The sequence below is a fragment of the Lepidochelys kempii genome, chromosome 7, assembly GCF_965140285.1.
Source record: "Lepidochelys kempii isolate rLepKem1 chromosome 7, rLepKem1.hap1, whole genome shotgun sequence".
In the NCBI taxonomy this organism is placed as follows: domain Eukaryota; kingdom Metazoa; phylum Chordata; order Testudines; family Cheloniidae; genus Lepidochelys; species Lepidochelys kempii.
Genome location: NC_136386.1, coordinates 52,363,005 through 52,384,813, shown reverse-complemented (window position 1 = coordinate 52,384,813; position 21,809 = coordinate 52,363,005). Strand labels below are relative to the sequence as shown.

General features: G+C 48.4%; 1 protein-coding gene across 1 annotated transcript in view; it reads left to right on the top strand.

Moving 5' to 3' along the window:
* The first annotated feature begins 5,208 nt into the window (after positions 1 to 5,208).
* The window catches only part of LOC140914588 (zinc finger protein 2), a 28,353-nt gene continuing 11,752 nt past the window's right edge, over positions 5,209 to 21,809 (top strand). Inside the window, exons 1-2 of the mRNA XM_073352749.2 lie at positions 5,209 to 7,974; positions 8,669 to 8,795. Coding sequence (XP_073208850.1) covers positions 7,903 to 7,974; positions 8,669 to 8,795 — 199 coding nt within the window. The 5' untranslated portion in view covers positions 5,209 to 7,902. The remainder of the gene's footprint in view (positions 7,975 to 8,668; positions 8,796 to 21,809) is intronic.

Genomic DNA, 21,809 nt, shown 5'->3' with positions numbered 1-21,809 from the left:
AGTTTTTGCCCTTTCTTCTCATTCTTGATTATTGATATAAAATCCCTTGAAATGTTTCCCCTGTTCTCTCTCTCTATCAAATATTGATAAGAAATTCACTCAGATTTTATCTCTATTATCAACTGTTGATATAAAAACCTCACATTCTCCTACTTTCCTCTCTAACTTATGAATATTGATCCAAAATTCCTCAGATTTCCACCCTTTCTCTTTAATTACTGAACACTGATATCAAATCTCAGAGTCAGCCATTTCCACTATTTGTCAATCAGGCTACGATTTAGTCACAGGTATTTTTAGTAAAAGTCTTGGACAGGTCTTGGGCTATACACACACATTAATGGGCCCCTGACCTGCCATGACTATTACTAAAAATACCTGTGACAAAATCTTAAGGAGGTTGCTGTTAGGCCTGGGGCTGCTGCTGGGTGGGGTGTCTGGAGGAGTGCTGGGGCTGCTGCTGGGAGACGGTCACCCTGGGGGAGGCATCCCAGGGGGCCGCTGCTGGGGGACAGTCACCCTGGGGGCTATTGCTGGTGGGGGCCAGGGCCAGCCATAGCACCTGCTGCCAGGGGCCACCGGCAGCAGCAGCTGCGCTGGCCATCCGGGGAAGTAGCTACTCCAGCCTCCTGGGCACCGCTGCTGGCAGCGGCTGCACCAGCCGCCTGGGCAAAGCTGCCGGGGGGGCTGCCTGGGGAAGTGCCTACTCCAGCCGCCTGGGGAATCGCCGCCGGCAGCAGCTGCACTGGCTACCTGGGGACCACTGCTCAGGTTGTCTTTGGGGCCAGCTCCACTGGCCGCTGCTCGGGTGGTCCCCAGGGCTACGTGCCTGGGGCCGTCTGAGCAGTGGCCAGTGCAGCTGGCTGCGGGGCTGCTGGATCGGCTGGCTGCAGAGCTGCTCCATGAGCAGCCAGTGTAGCTGTCCCCAGAGCCAGCTGACTGACTCTGTGACCAGAAGTATCCCCATCCCCCATGTGGGATTGCTTCCCCCAGCTCTGAGGTGCAGCCACCTCTGGGGTGGGTCAGTGGCCATTATTTTCCAGGGACAGGCCAAGGAAATGTCTTAAATATTTTGGCTCCTCCGTGCCATCCTTCTGTTAAGGAAGCATTACCCAGGGCTCCCAGCTGCATGTGTGAATGGCTGGCGGGCAGGGGCTGGTAACTTTCTATCCATTTACCAAACACTAATGTGAAATTACCACAGATTTTGCTTCTCTCCCTCTGTGAAAACTACAAGAACTTGTGGTTTTGGATGGAAAACTGTTGTTCAGAGTCCGATGCGGAGGGAGGAAGGTGGGAAAGGGGTTGCCCTGTGTCACAGGGCGCTCTGTTAGCTATGTGCTGTGCTGCACTGCCTGACCCATTTGGATTGTCTCTTGCAATATACACACAGGCTGTTTCTTTTCCCTATGGGGATCTTTAATCTTTATATTCCCAGCACTGCAGAACATAGTACCAGCATGTGCCAGGAGGAGCCTTCCACCCAGCCCACTCTATTACACCCCACTCTCACTGAGCTTCCTGGTACATCCTGTTCTTCCTAATTATATAGTCTTCCTTTTATTTTGCTAATCACCTCATTAGCCCAATCTTTGCCGCTATTTTAATGATCTCACTATAACAGGTTAATTGTCTCAGGGCAAGCCAGTAATTTTCTCTGTGAGGCAATTACCTGAAAGACAAGGGTACTATAGCTAGCCCTCCACAGGCCCCACACAGTGATCTGCCTAAAAGGGTTCTGGCCTCCTCCCTTCTGAGCTTTGTTTCTGGTCTCATTGAGACCAATATTAATCTAGAGTCACTGCAAGGAAGGACAAGGAGTAATTCCAGATTAACATGGAGGCAAATAAAATCTGCACCCTCCCTGTGGGCAGGGGCGGCAGGTTTGTATAATTTTTGGTGATGCCCAGAAAAGGTCCAAGTCCCCCCCCACGCGCGCACACACACCTGCTTGTAATATATATATATATTTTAAAATAATGTAAAAATGTGAGGGTTCTGGGGTGGGGCTGGTGATGAGAGGTTTGGGCTGTGGGAGGGGCTAGGGCAGATGGTTGGGATGCAGGGGGGAGGGCTCTGGCTGGGAATGAGTGGTTTGGGGGGGCTCAGGGCTAGGGCAGAGGGCAGGGATGTGGGGGGTGAGGGCTAGGGCAGAGGGTTGGGGTGCTGAGGGTGAGGGCTCTGGGGTGAGGCGGGGGATGAGGAGTTTGGGGTGCAGGCAGGCTGCCCCGAGGCTGGGGCAAGAGAGGAGGACTCCCCCTGCCAGCAGCAGCAAGCTCTGGGGGAGGGGCCCCCCTCTCCCACCCAGCAGCACGCTCACCTCACACCAGTGTTGCTGCACATGCACCTAGGGTCCCTCAGGTCCACGAAGCCCCCTAGCCTTCCCTGCAGTGGGTACTGGGGGGGTGGGTGGGCTGACATCACGTTTGGCCTCCTTCCCTCCTCACTGTAGCCTCACCAAGGGGTGGGAAATGGGCCCTTTCTCCAGCTTGGGGCAGGAGCCATGACTGCAGGCAGGGAGGCCCCCTCTGCTGGTGGAGGGTCCCACCGGAAAAGGGAAGGGTCAAGGCAGCCTGCCCTGGCACTAGTGGATGAGGGTCACTAGGACCCTGTGGCTGCAGTTGATGCCCGAAGTCAGCGGAGCAGAGGCAGGGTGGAGCGGCAGGGGGGAGGCGCATGGGAGCAGTGGGACACTTGGGGGTGGTGCACAGGGGCGGCAGGCAAGGCAAGGGGAGATACCCGGTCCCAAACATTGCCCTACTACTGGGGGCAACCCAAAGCCCTGACTACACCCCAAGAAAAACCCCAGACACCTTATCATCCCTCCACACCATTCTCCAGCAACCCACCTTGCCCCAGTGACCAGTCAGCTGGGTGATGTTTTTAATGTAACCAGCCGGGGCATGTAAAGGCCAACTGCCCCAAGAACCCCAATAGATTACAGTTCATTGCACCACAGTTACACCAGAGGTCCTCAGGCCCAGATGCCTCCCAGATACCCTCCGAGTGGAGGGAATCTGTGAGTGTGGGTAGGAAGAAGGTTACAGCATGGAGGGACAAGTATTCGCTATCCATGCTTCCTTAGTGGACCCCAATTTATTTGACCCAGAGGTCCAAGTGACAATTCAACCCTTCAAGTCAAACTCATTTGACTTGCTTACAGCCAAGTTGCTGGTCAGGAACATGGACTTTTGTAGTCTATGATGATTATCTCTTCCCCATGCTGTTGGGGGAAGACTTGGCCAACCATATAAAGCTAGCCAAGAGGGTGGGAATGGTCACCTGCAGCCAGGCTAAGCAAGCTGTGACACCTAGCTCTGTTCCGGAGACTTCTACCAGGACCCAGTCAGAGGTGATGGAACCGGACCCCAGGCCAACGTCTGCAACAGCAGTAGTGGATCCAGTCCCAGAGACCCAGACGGAGCCAGTCCCAGAACCGGAACTAGCGGAACAACCAGCACCAGACCCATTGCCAGCACTGAATCTAGTGCTTGCAACCCCAACACCAGAGGGCCCCACCGAATCTGCATCAGTAGCAACAGATAACCCTACACAAGAGGCTCAGCTGGAGCCTGAACCCCAACATAGTGCACCAGCGGAAAGTGGTTCACAGTCAACAGAAACAGCCCTGTCACCTGCATCGCTTCCAGAGGGACCAAGCCCAGGTCCACAATCCAATGAGGAACTGATGTCTCCAGCATCAAGGGAACAGTTCCAGACCGAACAGGAAGCAGATGAAAGCCTCCAGAGAGCTTGGACGGCGGCACTGAGCAACCCACTGCCTCTCAGCTCTTCTAATCAATCTAGGTTTGTTGTAGAAAGAGGGCTTTTATACAAGGAAACTCTTTTTGGTGGACACCAGGAAGACTGGCATCCTCAGAGACAGTTGGTAGTTCCAACTAAGTACTGGGTAAAGCTCTTGAGCTTAGCCCACGATCACCCTAGTGGCCATGCTGGGGTGAACAGGACCAAAGACCATTTGGGGGAGGTCATTCCACTGGGAGGGAATGGGCAAGGATGTTTCTACCTATGTCTGGTCTTGTGAGGTGTGCCCAAGAGTGGGAAAACCCCAAGACCAGGTCAAAGCCTCTCTCCAGCCACTCCCCATCATTGAGGTTCCATTTCAGTGAGTAGCTGTGGATCTTCTGGGTCCTTTTCCGAAAAAGACACCCAGAGGAAAGCAGTACATATAATGACTTTCATGGATTTTGCTACTAGATGGCCAGAAGTAGTAGCTCTAAGCAACACCAGGGCTAAAAGTGTGTGCCAGGCACTAACAGACATTTTTGCCATGGTAGGTTGGTCCTCCAACATCCTTGCAGATGCAGGAACTAATTTCCTGGCAGGAACCATGGAAAGCCTTTGGGAAGCTCATGGGATGAATCACTTGGCTGCCACCCCTTACTACCATCAAACAAATGGCCTGGTGGAGAAGTTTAATGGAACTCTGAGGGCCATGACATGTAAATTCATAAATGAGCACTCCAATGATTGGGACCTAGTGTTGCAGCAGTTGCTCTTTGCCTACAGAGCTGTACCACATCCCAGTTTACGGTTTTCACCATTTGAACTTGTATATGGCCATGAGGTTAAGGGGCCATTACAGTTGGTGAAGCAGCAATGGGAGGGTTTTACACCTTCTCCAGGAACTAACATTCTGGACTTTGTAACCAACCTATAAAACACCCTCCGAACCTCTCTAGCCCTTGCTAAAGAAAACCTAAAATATGCTCAAAAAGAGTAAAAAGCCTGATATGATAAACATGCCAGAGAGCGTTCCTTCAAAGTAGGGGACCAGGTCATGGTCTTAAAGGCGCTCCAGGCTCATAAAATGGAAGCATCGTGGGAAGGGCCATTCACAGTCCAACAGCGCCTGGGAGTTGTTAATTATCTCACAGCATTCCCCACCTCCAACCGAAAGCCTAAGGTGTACCATATTAATTCTTTAAAGCCCTTTTATTCCAGAGACTTAAAGGTTTGTCAGTTTACAGCCCAGGGAGGAGATGACGCTGAGTGGCCTGAAGGTGTCTACTACGAAGGGAAAAGTGCTGGTAATGTGGAAGAGGTGAACCTCTCCATGACCCTTGGGCGTATGCAGCGACAGCAGATCAAGGAGCTGTGCCCTAGCTACACGCCGATGTTCTCAGCCACCCCAGGACTGACTGAATGGGCATACCACTCCATTGATACAGGTAATGTTCACCCAATTAGAGCCCAACCTTACCGGGTGTCTCCTCAAGCTAAAACTGCTATAGAACGAGAGATCCAGGATATGCTACCGATGGGTGTAATCCGCCCCTCTGGCAGTGTGTGGGCATCTCCAGTGATTCTAGTTCCCAAACCAGATGGGGAGATACTTTTTTGCATGGACTACCGTAATCTAAATGCTGTAACTTGCCCCAACAACTATCCAATACCACGCACAGATGAACTATTGGAGAAACTGGGACGGGCCCAGTTCATCTCTACCTTGGACTTAACCAAGGGGTACTGGCAGGTACCGCTAGATGAATCTGCCAAGGAAAGGTCAGCCTTCATCACATATGTCGGGCTGTATGAATTTAATGTGCTCGCTTTTGGGCTGCGGAATGCACCTACCACCTTCCAAAAACTTGTAGATGGTCTCCTAGAAGGATTGGGAGAATATGCAGTTGCCTACCTTGACGATGTGGCCATATTTTCGGATTCCTGGGCAGAACACCTGGAACATCTACAAAAAGTCTTCGAGCGCATAAGGGAGGTAGGACTAACTGTTAAGGCTAAGAAGTGTCAAATAGGCCTAAACAGAGTGACTTACCTTGGACACCAGGTGGGTCAAGGAACTATCAACCCACTACAGGCCAAAGTGGATGCTATCCAAAAGTGGCCTGTCCCAAAGTCAAAGAAACAGGTCCAATCCTTCTTAGGCTTGGCCGGATATTACAAGCTTTTTGTACCGCAATACAGCCAAATCGCCACCCCACTGACAGACCTAACTAAAAAGAAATAGCCAAATGCAGTTCAGTAGACTGAAGAGTGTCAGAAGGCCTTTAACTAGCTTAAAGCGACACTCATGTCTGACCCTGTGCTAAGGGCCACAGACTTTGACAAACCGTTCCTAGTAACCACAGATGCGTCCCAGCATGGTGTGGGAGCAGTTTTAATGCAGGAGGGACCGAATCAAGAATTCCGTCCTGTCGTGTTTCTCAGCAAGAAGCTGTCTGAGAGGGAAAGCCACTGGTCAATCAGTGAAAAGGAATATTAAGCCATTGTCTGCACTCTGGAAAAGCTACGCCTATACGTTTGGGGACGGTGTTTCCACCTGCAAACCGACCATGCTGTGCTATGGTGGTCCTTTCCCTATTTTTTCTCTAAATCACTTGGTGGTGGCAGCATACTGTTCAAGAACAAGGCAAAGTTTGTACCTTGGAAAAGTTTTTAACCTAAGCTGGTAAAAATAAGCTTGGGGGTATTTCATGTGGGTCCCCACATCTGTACCCTAGAGTTCAGAGTGGGGAGGGAACCTTGAGAATCACCATCCTCTTTAAAGCAGAATAACAGGCTGATCTGGTCCTGCAATAGCCCAGGGGAGATGAGAGAAAGAGGGAGCAGCTGCCTCTGCCCCAGAGAGAAGGCCAACAGACAGGTGCTGGGCATCTGCTGACAAAGCTGACCAGCACCTCATGATTGTCTCTCACTCTCAGATGGAATATAAAGGTGAGCTCAGCTCTGTGGAGAGGGGGGCAGCCAAGGGAGAGGATACACTGTGATAATCAAAGTGGCTGGCCGATCAGCCAGCCCTGTGAAGACCCCTCCTCTCCTGGATCAGAAAGCTATGGGGGCCAGAGGGCCCCAGTCTAAGCCTCTGACCAGATTATTGTTGGTGTTTCTTTTTGTACACTTTTTTCCTTGGGGAAGACAATAAACAGCCATAACCTGGGTGTGAGTGACTGTCTATATCCAGTTGGTGACTAGAGCCACCAATGCAGAAGCAGCCACTTAGATATTTGAAGACTATTTCATCCCATTTCAGCTGTCTTTTCTCAAGACTAAACATGCCCAGTTAATTAACCTTTCCCCATAAGTCAGGTTTTCTAAAACTTTGAACATTTTTGTTGTTCTCCTTTGGACTCTCTCCAGTTTGTTCATAACATTTGTATGTGTGGCACCCATAATTGGACACAGTACTCTAGCTGAAGTCTCACCAGTGCTGAATGAACTGGGACATTACCTCTGGTGTCTTACACATGAGACTCCATCCAGTAGGCACACTACAGAATATTAGCCTTTTTTGCAACTTCATCACATTGACTCATTCAGTTTATGATCCATTATGACTTTCAAATCCTTTTCAGCAGGACTACTGTCTAGCCAGTTGTTATTACTTGATTTTTCCTTCCTAAAAGTAGTACTTTGCGTGAGTCTTTACTGAAATTCGTGTTGTTAATTTTAAAAAAATTCAATAATTTGTAAAGGTCATTTTGAATTGTAATCCCATCCTCTGAATTGCTTGCAACCCCTCCCAGCTTGGTGTCATCCACAAATTTTATAATAAGACTCACCACTCCCTTATCTAAGTCTTCAATGAAAATACTGAATAGTTCCACACCCAGGACAGATGCCTGTGGGGGACCCCACTAGATATGAACTTCTAATTTGGCAGCAAACCATTGATAATAACTCGAGTACGGTCTTTCAACTAGTTATGCACCCACCTTATAGTAATTTCACATTTCCCTCATTTTCTTCTAAGAATGTCACATGAGACTGTCAAAAGCCACTTGTGCATGGCAGAGTCTAGAACATCTGTCTACAAGGAGAGAGCCTGGGGGATGGAGGAGAACTTGATGTGAAATTAACTAAAGCTGGTTCTGGATCTCCCTAGTTGCCCTTCTTTGCCTGACAGGCTGCAGAGTAACATCTATGTTTTCCTCCAGATCGTCTCATCCTCCCATGGAACAGGGAAAAGAAATGGCTGCTGTCGAGCCAGTCCAGGTAGGGATTGTCAGGGAGATACTGGAGGAAGAGAGACAGTAAATATTTAGGAGGTGGGAAATTCTTGGGGGTTTGATGTAGAGGTTGCAGGGGCCAGGAAATTCCCCGGGTATAGAAAGGAATGGGGATAAGGTGTGACAAACCTGCTGGGACTAGTTTACCCTGGGCCTATATTCTAGAAACAGACCCATGGGGGCCAGGGGTGGAAATTACCTCTTTTGTGAAACAGGAAACAACCCCCTGGACAGGGCTGGGAAAACTTACCAGATTTCCAGTGCTGGAGCATGAACCTACCAGCCATAGGCTGTTAAAAGAGATGAAGTCAGCACCCACCAGTGAGGCTAAGGGGAGATGCCCCATCCCCCATATCCAGCTGCTGCCAATGGGGAGGATGTTGGGATTCTTACCATAGGGCTGTCCTTAGAGCCTCCAGCAGGATCCATCTCCTGATGCTATGGCTAGTAGGTATGTGATGAATGTGAAGATCCTACCCCCTCTGTGTGCTGGGAGGGATGAGGGGCTCTCTCTTTCTCTCCTCACTCTGATGCCTTCTGGCTTCTCTGAGCAGGTTGGGGGTGGGGACTGTGGTGTCTGTACCACCCAGAGCTTCCATTTTCCTGGCCCTGCTCCCCCATAACTAGTAGGACTGCCTCTGGGGCAGCAGGTACTGAGTGGGGGGCTCTTGCTCTTTCAGGGGTCGGTGACATTCGAGGAGGTTGCTGTGTATTTCACCAAGGAGGAGTGGTCTCTGCTGGACCCTGCTCAGAGAGCCCTCCACAGAGACGTCATGCAGGAGAACTATGAGAACGTGACCTCACTGGGTAAGGATTCCTGTCCCCTCAGATATTAGAAGGGGAAAAGAAGAGTTAAGGTTCACATCGTCCCCACAATGCAACCTCAACTCCGCCCTGTTTCAGCAACAGCCCGACATGCCAGTGACACACATGCTAATGCTCTGCCCTCCCCACTACAGAACACTTTGGGAACAGAGCACATGACAGGATAGCACAAAGTCTAACATCTTCTCTTTGCTAAGGGAAAACTTGGGTTTATTTCCATTGTAGCAGACAGAAGCTACCTACCCCAGGCTACAGTTAAACACTGAGCCTACTGCACACAAAGCATCTCAGACTAGCAAAAAGTTACCACCACTTTGCCCTTGCACTCAGGATTCCTTCTGAGTCATTGTCTTCACTTATTCCTCACTAAGCCTGGGTGACAGTTAACATGTATGGTACCAGACTGCTGACAATCCCCATGGCAAGAACACAGTTTGTGTGCCTTTACTGACACAACCTACAATATTCAGCAAACTTGTCTGTCAAGATTCACATGCACCTCTCTTCATATCACAGTCACAGCTCTGCCAAGGGCTCCAGCTAATCCCTCATTTAATTACAGCTACAGCTGACACAGTGCACACAGCTGGAGTACATACAGATAAATGCTGGTGTTCAACTCTCTGGAGCACAACACAAACAATGACGTTCTCTCAGTCCTTTCTCGTATCTATTGTAGATTAATGGACTTTAAGGACAGAGGGTCCTTATTAGGTTATATAGTCTGACCTCCTGTGTAACACAGACCATAGAATTTCATCCAGTTACTATGGTATTGAGCTGAATACCTTGTGTCTGACTAAATGATCTTCCTGAAAGGCAGCCAGTCTTGGCCTGAAGACTTCGAGACAGAGGGTCCTCTACTTCCCTTTGTAGTTTATTAAGATTTGTACCACCCTTCCTGAACTATTCTCAGTGGCTCTTGAAGCTCTAGGCTTAGGGGTAGGGGCAGAGTTAAAGTTGTGTTACAGGGGTGACGTACTTTAACTCTTCGTTTCCTGGTTTTCAGAGGTTTAAGTTTAGCCATCATCCACGTTCTGGGAGGGCATGAGACAGCACTGGACAACCTTAACTCTGCATTCGTGTAGTTTATGGGTTTTTAATTTTCTTGATTTATTTTAATGGACTTTTTTGCCACTATAACTGTGTCTACACAGAGCTTTTTTTTTTGCCATAGCTATGTTGGCTGGGGATGTGATTTTTCACTCCCATAACCAACAGAACCATGCTGGCAAATCTTTTACATGCAGACCAGGCCAAATTTGGCATGTGGATTTTAGCGCACTTTGAAATATTGTTCTTAACCCAGAAATGTTCGTATCAGGGCAGAACCCAAGAAAGATGCACAATACATGTTGTCTGCAAGATGTCTCTGGTAGGGCTCATACTCAAATGCATGGGTGTAGCTTATTTTCAGTGGCAACAGCATACTGCCTCTAGCCAAACAATTACTATGATAGCTGATTGTTGGAAACACTCTGGCTCTTAAAGAGCTTTAGTCTTGGTGTCCATGTGCATTTCAGTCTCTTTAACTCTACAGTTTGGCTCTTGCTTATCTGAAATTCCAAACTCTAGTTATTAAACTTTTTCAGTACTGCTTGCCCAAAGAGGCAGTGCTAGCTGAGATAAAGACCAAGTGCCTGAGATCAGTTGGAGGACAATGAGAACCACAGTTTTAGCCCCAGGTTGGTGCAAGGAAATGTTATAAGAGCATGGTGAGTTTGTAAAAAGCTGCTTTTGGGGGTGGGGGAGTATCTCGGGAACCTCTTGATCAAATAACCCCACATTTGTTTGTGGTTGCTGCTGGAGCACAAGTACTGTTCTTGGAGCGCCAATGTTAGCTGCAATAGCAGACAGTGCTGCATGTTCATTCAGCAGACCTCGATGTTGTTCAGAAGACCACAGGCTTGATTCAGTGGTGAAGGAGCTACAGGAACACTAACCTATGTAAGCCTGTAACAATGGTACTAGCTCAGTCAGTGGACCAGGACATTGCCCCCTAGGCTGGCCAAAGGTGCCCCTCCTATGACTTCTACTTTTATACATTGATAGAAACAAGTTGCGTATCACACTCCTGACGTGGTTAGTTATCAGCGCTACACCTGGTATCTGCTAGTTGGAACAAAACATCCCCATCCATTATCCTGTCATCCCATCCTTATCTTACAAGGGGTTGGTGTGTTCTTGCACCATCTCTCAAGAATGTGTTTATGTGGTTACTTGGGAACTCTGGGTGTTCTTGTACCATCCTCTCCAGTCAGGAATGTGCTTACTTGGTCAGCCAATACCTAGTGTGTTACTTTGCCAAGGCTAGACCTGCTCTGGTTTCCCAGCCTTTGGTTCACTGTTTGTAATTGAGGTAGGCCTTGCTGGAGGATAACTAACTCTGCCCTTCTCCCTCATGATAAGGAACATAATTCTAGGCAATTGGAGTAGGCGTGTGGAGTTTAGAGCAATTAGAATAGTAGATCTCTAAACAGAAAGAAATGTTGAACCTTAACTATAGCAGAGCTGGCACGTTACTATAATTACTTCCCAAGTGTGTTGAGCTTGTGACAGTCAGATGGGCCCATCTGTTGAAAGAGACAATGCAAAGTTCCTGTTTAGGAATCCTTGGGAGGAGATCAGGCAGAGAGCAGTGGGAGAGGCGATGATAGGGAGCTGGTGCAGGGAGGGAGAGAGTAGTGGAAGGAAGGTAAGGGAGAATTAAGGAGGGTTGGGTGAGGAAGAGGGGAGATTGGGACTGGAGCTTCTGGGGAGTGGCCATGGAATGGGCTGGGGGAATGAGAGACTCGGAATGAGGAAAAGGGAGTGTTAGGGGGCTTATTCCTTCACCCACTTACTTCCCTGGTCCTTCTCGCATGAACAGAGAGCAACAATACCCGAAGTCCAAAGGTGCAAACAATTCGATGTTTATTGGGGTGAACTTCCAGCAAGCATGATTCCAGTTTCCTTCCTTAGTATCCTCCTTCCCAGCTCTGACACCACAGAGCCTTACACCTGTGTCCCTGTTCCCATTCCTACCCTTAGCCAAACATGATCCCAACTTCCTTACTCCCATTCCCTGTTCCCATTTCCCCCTTTAGCAAAACATGATTCCAATTTTCTTACCCCCATTCCCTGTTCCCATCTCACACACCCACATGCCCACCCCCACCCACACCCCCGTCACTTCCTCATTGACTACAGATTATATAGTAAAACTTGAGTTCTGCTTAGCTATACCTTAACCAATCATTTTCCTGAAATTTAACTAACCAATCCTAACATATTGTAACATGATTATGTAACCAATTATATCCCACCACCTCAATTAGTTTACACCCAGAAAAATTAATTATACAGCAGACAGGAACAATCACAGAACCAGACAGAGATTATACAGACAAACAACAGCAAAGTGGGAACTATAATGACAAAACAATACAGAAGTGAGGATTTCACATCCCAGCTATTGATAAGTGAGTTCTTGCCAGACAGGATGCTATCAAACTAAGTTTCCTTTTACATTTTCTAGGCACTTCCCTTTCTCTGGAGGTGATAGGAATACAATCCTGTCCTGATAGTGCCTAACAGCCCAATAGCACCTTATTTCAATGTGACTAGTTTGGAATGTGAGGATGTGACCCTTGGCTTCCCAGCTTATGGCTGCCTCTGCTGCTTAGCCAAAGGCCTGAGCCTAAGCACAGGGCCACAAACTGTCACAATAAGAGAAGGCCCTTACACTGGCAGACAGTGGTTTTGATTCTTTCTTTTATACCTCTATCACTAGCCAAGTGATAAGAATACACCTAAATTCTTAGAGTATAGGCCTTTACAGACAGGCCTGAATATCTATATCCTAACAGGGAGTGGAACTGTGTTGCTGTTGGTTGGGCAGGATTGGGTAGGCAAGCCAGGTTATGGGGGACTGGGGGAACACTGCGGTAGTTGTAGGGGGAAGCGGTTGGGGAATGGTTGCTCTAGTGAGTGGGGAGAGTCTGGTGGGAGAGGGACGACGGGAAGGTTTCATTGAAAGTTTTGGGGCAGTCCACTGAGATTGCTTTTGGTGCAGTCTCCAATGACCGATTGTGGTGCTTTGGAGTTCCACCCACATCAGGGATGAGTTGTCACTGCCTGCCCTGTAACCCTAGGTGTCTGCTGTGTTGCTTTGCCTCAGAGCCCTGGTACAAGCAGGATACTTACAGTGCAACAGCTCACTCTGGCTTCCACCAGCCTGGGTTACTCCTTGCAATGTGACCCCAACACCACCACCCCCAGTCCTGAACATCTCCTTCACTGTCCCCCTGTAGACAGGTTTCAGAGGGGTAGCCATGTTATTCCTTGACTTTTAAGTCTGTTGTTGAGTGTCCAGGGAGATTGAAGTCCAAGAGATCCACTTCCTGGACACTACAGTGCAAATAAGCGATGGTCACATAAACACCACCCTATACCGAAACCTACTGACTGCTATACTTGCCTACATGCCTCCAGTTTTCATCCAGACCACATCACATGATCCATTGTCTACAGCCAAGCCCTAAGATACAACCGCATTTTCTACAATCCATCAGACAGAGACAAACACCTACAGGATCTCTGTCAAGTGTTCTTAAAACTACAATACCCATCTGGGGAAGTAAAGAAACAGATTGACAGAGCCAGAAGGGTACCCAGAAGTCACCTACTACAGGGCAGGCCCAACAAAGAAAGTAACAGAATGCCACTAGCAATCACCTACAGCCCCCAACTAGCGCAGACTCCAGCGCATCGTCAAGGATCTACAACCTATCCTGAAGGACGATCCCTCAGTCTCACAGACCTTGGGAGACAGGCCAGTCCTCGCTTACAGGCAGCCCCCATCCTGAAGCAAATACTCACCAGCAACTACACACCACACAACAAAAATACTAACCCAGGAGCCAATCTTTGCAACAAACCCCGTTGCCAACTCTGTCTGCATATCTATTCAAGGGACACCATTGTAGGACCTAACCACATCAGCCACACCCTCAGGGGCTAGTTCACCTGCACATCTACCAATGTGGTATATGCCCTCATGTGCCCCTCTTCCATGTACATTGGCCAAACCAGACAGTTTCTATGCAAAAGAATAAATGGATACAAATCAAACATCAAGAATTGTAACATTCAAAAACCAGTAGGAGAGCACTTCAATCTCCCTGGACATTCTATAACAGATTTAAAAGTGGCCATTCTTCAACAAAAAAAACTTCAAAAACAGACTTCAACGGGAAACTGCAGAACTGGAATTAATTTGGAAACTTGACACCATCAAATTAGGCCTGAATAAAGACTGGGAGAGGCTGCGTCGCTACAAAAAGTAATTTCCCTCTGTTGATATTCACCCCTTCTTGTCAGCTGTTGGGAATAGGCCACTTCCACCTTGATTGAATTGGCCCCGTTAACTCTGACACCCCCCCCTCCACACACACACACACACACACTTGGGTAAGGCAACTCCCATCTTTTCATGTGCTTAAATATATATACCTGCCTAATATATATACCACTTTTATTTCAATCACAGCGCTGTGTTAGTTTATATTAAAAGTAAAGCAAGTTTGTTAATCAAAAAGGCATAGATTTAAGTGATATCAAGTATAATAAAGATAGGGTGACAGGGAAACAAACGTAAATATACCCTCTTAAGACTAAAACCTGATCTAACAAACTAGAGTCATTTGGTCAAAAAGGAGTCTCTCAGCAAGTCTCTTCTCCAGCAAGGGCTGACCAACTCCTGTGGCTTTGATCCTTTACAGAGTTCAAAGTGCTTGGTTTCGATGTCTCTAACTAAAAGGATCACTCAGGGGTTCTCTGACCATCTCTTTATAATTCAGTAAAGCTTTTTGTATTCTTCTAAAATGTATGCCTGCATACCCCCTTTTCTCCTGCAGGGAAGAGATATGATGTGGTCTGGCAAAGATTTCATGCTGGTTCCTCCCTCCGGTGATATTGAGTGGTTATCTCCTCCCCTTAGTAGCCTGGTGGCTTTGTTTACCTTTTCTGTAAATGGATTTCTAGTGTCTCTCAAGTTACCTTGGAGATGCATGCAAGCAGGTGGAACCACATTCCTTTGTCTTGGGTCGGTACTTTAAGTTCTGCCTGGCACACAATTGAGAACATAATTCCATCACGTTTGTAATTTTGCATGTCACCCATGTGGTTAGACGTTGATAGATGTTTGGCCGTGTGTGTGTTCCCTCTGTGTGCCACCCCAGCCTTGCACAGACAGCTGGCACTGCAGACCTCGAGGGAACCACCCAATGACCACAAGATCCGTTAAGGGACGAAGGCATCAGGCCAGGTTTCTTGTCAACGAAGCACTGTAGTAGTATGCCGCAGACTCTACTGGGCCACTAATCCATGAATGCCCATAACAATGGACCGGCTCAGTGAACGGCGGGACTTTCCGTTCCTCCCTAGGCCAGACAAAGATACTCCCTCTGAGATACATCTTTATACCACGATACAAGCAAGTAAGTACTGCTCCTCTGACATAGTTACTGTGGTTACTGCCCCCTGACGTGGCTAGTTATCACTTATTACCTCAGGGGTCTCAAACACGTGGCCTGCGTAGGGGACAATTTCCTGGTGCAAGTGCTAGAGGAGCCAACTAGGGGGGGAATCATAGAATCATAGAATATCAGGGTTGGAAGGGACCCCAGAAGGTCATCTAGTCCAACCCCCTGCTCGAAGCAGGACCAATTCCCACTTAAATCATCCCAGCCAGGGCTTTGTCAAGCCTGACCTTAAAAACCTCTAAGGAAGGAGATTCTACCACCTCCCTAGGTAACGCATTCCAGTGTTTCACCACCCTCTTAGTGAAAAAGTTTTTCCTAATATCCAATCTAAACCTCCCGCACTGCAACTTGAGACCATTACTCCTCGTTCTGTCATCTGCTACCATTGAGAACAGTCTAGAGCCATCCTCTTTGGAACCCCCTTTCAGGTAGTTGAAAGCAGCTATCAAATCCCCCCTCATTCTTCTCTTCTGCAGGCTAAACAATCCCAGCTCCCTCAGCCTCTCCTCACAACTCATGTGTTCTAGACCCCTAATCATTTTTGTTGCCCTTCGCTGGACTCTCTCCAATTTATCCACATCCTTCTTGTAGTGTGGGGCCCAAAGCTGGACACAGTACTCCAGATGAGGCCTCACCAATGTCGAATAGAGGGGAACGATCACGTCCCTTGATCTGCTCGCTATGCCCATACTTATACAGCCCAAAATGCCATTGGCCTTCTTGGCAACAAGGGCACACTGCTGACTCATATCCAGCTTCTCGTCCACTGTCACCCCTAGGTCCTTTTCTGCAGAACTGCTGCCTAGCCATTAGGTCCCTAGTCTGTAGCTCTGCATTGGGTTCTTCCGTCCTAAGTGCAGGACCCTGCACTTATCCTTATTGAACCTCATCAGATTTATTTTGGCCCAATCCTCCAATTTGTCTAGGTCCTTCTGTATCCTATCCCTCCCCTCCAGCGTATCTACCACTCCTCCCAGTTTAGTATCATCCGCAAATTTGCTGAGACTGCAATCCACACCATCCTCCAGATCATTTATGAAGATATTGAACAAAACCGGCCCCAGGACCGACCCTTGGGGTACTCCACTTGATACCGGCTGCCAACTAGACATGGAGCCATTGATCACTACCCGTTGAGCCCGACAATCTAGCCAGCTTTCTACCCACCTTATAGTGCATTCATCCAGCCCATACTTCCTTAACTTGCTGACAAGAATACTGTGGGAGACCATGTCAAAAGCTTTGCTAAAGTCAAGAAACAATACATCCACTACTTTCCCTTCATCCACAGAACCAGTAATCTCATCATAAAAGGCAATTAGATTAGTCAGGCATGACCTTCCCTTGGTGAATCCATGCTGGCTGTTCCTGATCACTTTCCTCTCATGCAAGTGCTTCAGGATTGATTCTTTGAGGACCTGCTCCATGATTTTTCCAGGGACTGAGGTGAGGCTGACTGGCCTGTAGTTCCCAGGATCCTCCTTCTTCCCTTTTCTAAAGATTGGCACTACATTAGCCTTTTTCCAGTCATCCGGGACTTCCCCGGTTCGCCACGAGTTTTCAAAGATAATGGCCAATGGCTCTGCAATCACAGCCGCCAATTCCTTCAGCACTCTCGGATGCAACTCGTCCGGCCCCATGGACTTGTGCACGTCCAGCTTTTCTAAATAGTCCCTAACCACCTCTATCTCCACAGAGGGTTGGCCATCTCTTCCCCATTTTGTGATGCCCAGCGCAGCAGTCTGGGAGCTGACCTTGTTAGTGAAAACAGAGGCAAAAAAAGCATTGAGTACATTAGCTTTTTCCACATCCTCTGTCACTAGGTTGCCTCCCTCATTCAGTAAGGGGCCCACACTTTCCTTGGCTTTCTTCTTGTTGCCAACATACCTGAAGAAACCCTTCTTGTTACTCTTGACATCTCTGGCTAGCTGCAGCTCCAGGTGCGATTTGGCCCTCCTGATATCATTCCTACATGCCCGAGCAATATTTTTATACTCTTCCCTGGTCATAAGTCCAACCTTCCACTTCTTGTAAGCTTCTTTTTTATGTTTAAGATCCGCTAGGATTTCACCATTAAGCCAAGCTGGTCGCCTGCCATATTTACTATTCTTTCGACTCATCGGGATGGTTTGTCCCTGTAACCTCAACAGGGATTCCTTGAAATACAGCCAGCTCTCCTGGACTCCTTTCCCCTTCAAGTTAGTCCCCCAGGGGATCCTGGCCATCCATTCCCTGAGGGAGTAGATCAGGGCATGCGATCTAGTAGCTTCCATGAGATGCCGGAAGAAAGCCTCATCCCCCTGGTCCGGTGGTCTATAGCAGACTCCCACCACTACATCACTCTTGTTGCACACACTTCTAAACTTAATCCAGAGATACTCAGGTTTTTCTGCAGTTTCGTACCGGAGCTCTGAGCAGTCATACTGCTCCCTTACATACAGTGCTACTCCCCCACCTTTTCTGCCCTGCCTGTCCTTCCTGAACAGTTTATAACCATCCATGACAGTACTCCAGTCATGTGAGTTATCCCACCAAGTCTCTGTTATTCCGATCACGTCATAGTTCCTTGACATCACCAGGACCTCCAGTTCTCCCTGCTTGTTTCCAAGGATTTGTGCATTTGTATATAAGCACTTGAGATAACCTGTTGATTGCCCCTCATTCCCAGTATGAGGCAGGAGCCCTCCCCTCACAGACATTCCTGCCTGTGCTTCCTCCCGGTATCCCGCTTTCCCACTTACCTCAGGGCTTTGGTCTCCTTCCCCCGGTGAACCTAGTTTAAAGCCCTCCTCACTAGGTTAGCCAGCCTGCTGGCAAAGATGCTCTTCCCTCTCTTCGTGAGATGGAGCCCGTCTCTGCCCAGCACTCCTCCTTCATGGAACACCATCCCATGGTCAAAGAATCCAAAGCCTTCTCTCCGACACCACCTGCGTAGCCATTCATTGACTTCCACGATTCGACGGTCCCTACCTAGGCCTTTTCCTTCTACGGGGAGGATGGACGAGAACACCACTTGCGCCTCCAACTCCTTTATCCTTCTTCCTAGAGCCACATAGTCCGCAGTGATCCGCTCAAGGTCATTCTTGGCAGTATCATTGGTGCCCACGTGGAGAAGCAGGAAGGGGTAGCGATCCGAGGGCTTGATGAGTCTCGGCAGTCTCTCCGTCATATCGCGAATCTTAGCCCCTGGCAAGCAGCAGACTTCTCGGTTTTCCCAGTCAGGGCGGCAGATAGATGACTCAGTCCCCCGAAGGAGAGAGTCCCCAACCACCACCACCCGCCTTCTCCTCTTGGGAGTGGTGGTCGTGGAACCCCCAACCTCAGGACATAGCATCTCATGCCTTCCAACCAGCGGAGTCTCCTTCTGCTTTCTCGCCCCAGACATATCATCTGGTCCACTCTCCGCAACGATACCTGTGGAGAGAACATGAAAGCTTTTCTTGGGAGCTTTTCTTGACCTGCTGCTCACAAACCGGGAAGAATTAGTAGGGGAAGCAAAAGTGGATGGGAATCTGGGAGGCAGTGACCATGAGTTGGTTGAGTTCAGGATCCTGACACAGGGAAGAAAGGTAAGCAGCAGGATACGGACCCTGGACTTCAGAAAAGCAGACTTCGACTCCCTCAAGGAACGGATGGGTAGGATCCCCTGGGGGACTAACATGAAGGGGAAAGGAGTCCAGGAGAGCTGGATGTATTTCAAGGAATCCCTGTTGAGGTTACAGGGACAAACCATCCCGATGAGTCGAAAGAATAGTAAATATGGCAGGCGACCAGCTTGGCTTAACGGTGAAATCCTAGCGGATCTTAAGCATAAAAAAGAAGCTTACAAGAAGTGGAAGTTTGGACATATGACCAGGGAAGAGTATAAAAATATTGCTCGGGCATGTAGGAATGAAATTAGGAGGGCCAAATTGCACCTGGAGCTGCAGCTAGCGAGAGATGTCAAGAGTAACAAGAAGGGTTTCTTCAGGTATGTTGGCAACAAGAAGAAAGCCAAGGAAAGTGTGGGCCCCTTACTGAATGAGGGAGGCAACCTAGTGACAGAGGATGTGGAAAAAGCTAATGTACTCAATGCTTTTTTTGCCTCTGTCTTCACGAACAAGGTCAGCTCCCAGACTACTGCGCTGGGCATCACAACATTGGGAATAGATGGCCAGCCCTCTGTGGAGAAAGAAGTGGTTAGGGACTATTTAGAAAAGCTGGACGTGCACAAGTCCATGGGGCCGGACGAGTTGCATCCGAGAGTGCTAAAGGAACTGGTGGCTGTGATTGCAGAGCCATTGGCCATTATCTTTGAAAACTCGTGGCGAACGGGGGAAGTCCCGGATGACTGGAAAAAGGCTAATGTAGTACCAATCTTTAGAAAAGAGAAGAAGGAGGATCCTGGGAACTACAGGCCAGTGAGCCTCACTTCAGTCCCCGGAAAAATCATGGAGCAGGTCCTCAAAGAATCAATCCTGAAGCACTTGCATGAGAGGAAAGTGATCAGGAACGGTCAGCATGGATTCACCAAGGGAAGGTCATGCCTGACTAATCTAATCGCATTCTATGATGAGATTACTGGTTCTGTGGATGAAGAGAAAGCAGTGGATGTATTGTTTCTTGACTTTAGCAAAGCTTTTGACACTGTCTCCCACAGTATTCTTGCCATTAAGTTAAAGAAGTATGGGCTGGATGAATGCACTATGAGGTGGGTTGAAAGTTGGCTAGATTGTCGGGCTCAACGGGTAGTGATCAATGGCTCCATGTCTAGTTGGCAGCCGGTGTCAAGTGGAGTGCCCCAGGGGTCGGTCCTGGGGCCGGTTTTGTTCAATATCTTCATAAATGATCTGGAGGATGGTGTGGATTGCACTCTCAGCAAATTTGCGGATGATACTAAACTGGGAGGAGTGGTAGATACGCTGGAGGGGAGGGATAGGATACAGAAGGACCTAGACAAATTGGAGGATTGGGCCAAAAGAAATCTGATGAGGTTCAATAAGGATAAGTGCAGGGTCCTGCACCTAGGACGGAAGAACCCAATGCATGGCTACAGACTAGGGACCGAATGGCTAGGCAGCAGTTCTGCGGAAAAGGACCTAGGGGTGACAGTGGATGAGAAGCTGGATCTGAGTCAGCAGTGTGCCCTTGTTGCCAAGAAGGCCAATGGCATTTTGGGCTGTATAAGTAGGGGCATAGCGAGCAGCTCGAGGGACATGATCGTTCCCCTCTATTGGACATTGGTGAGGCCTCATCTGGAGTACTGTGTCCAGTTTTGGGCCCCACACTACCAGTAGGATGTGGATAAATTGGAGAGAGTCCAGCAAAGGGCAACAGAAATGATTAGGGTTCTGGAACACATGACTTATGAGGAGAGGCTGAGGGAACTGGGATTGTTTAGCCTGCAGAAGAGAAGAATGAGGGGGGATTTGATAGCTGCTTTCAACTACCTGAGAGGTAGTTCCAGAGAGGATGGTTCTAGACTATTCTCAGTGGTGGAAGAGGACAGGACAAGGAGTAATGGTCTCAAGTTGCAGTGGGGGAGGTTTAGGTTGGATATTAGGAAAAACTTTGTCACTAGGAGGGTGGTGAAACACTGGAATGTGTTGCCTAGGGAGGTGGTGGAATCTCCTTCCTTAGAAGTTTTTAAGGTCAGGCTTGACAAAGCCCTGGCTGGGATGATTTAATTGGGGATGGGTCCTGCTTTTGAGCAGGGGGTTGGACTAGATGATCTCCTGAGGTCCGTTCCAACCCTGATATTCTATGATTCTAGACGATGGCCTCTGCAGTGTGTATAGGAGAGACTAGGGTTACACTTCTCTGAGCAAAGCTTATGCTCCACCATGTCTTCCAGAGAAGTTTGCAGCTCCATCAAATGTACAAGCAGCCATTTGTTTGTGGTCCAAATTGACAAGCATGTAACTCTTCTAAGATGTGGATTGTCACAGATGCAACCAATCTAGAAATGCATGTACTGGCCTACCACTGACATCAAGATAATGTACACAATGACGTAATACTTGATGACCATTTGCATTGGTACATTCATCAGCCATATATGCACATTTTTTGAATATGGTGAGAGAGATCTTCACTTTTTCAACTGTTGAGTCTTTCACTCTTGCACCACATGCGTCTAGCCAGTCAGTTGAGTTTCTTGCGGAAAGATAGTGAGCATTTGCTGGTCTTGTTCGGAACCAGTGTTCAACTTCAGGATGAACAAGTGACAATGCACTTAACATTGGCCTCCAGTTTGTAATGTGTGGTATCTCTTGCCTAAATAGAAAGTATTAGCATTCTTAACAGCCTCATGAACACTCACCGGTGTTCTCTTTGGTCAATGGAGACTCAAAGTTCAGAGGTGCTTTCACATGAGTGCACTGCCCAGGTGGGGGCAAGAAGGCACCTTGCTCCTTCCTCCAGCTGCTCACTGTTCACTCTGTCCACTGTTGTTCGTTGTGCCACCATTCACTTCATCGCTTTTGTTACCAAT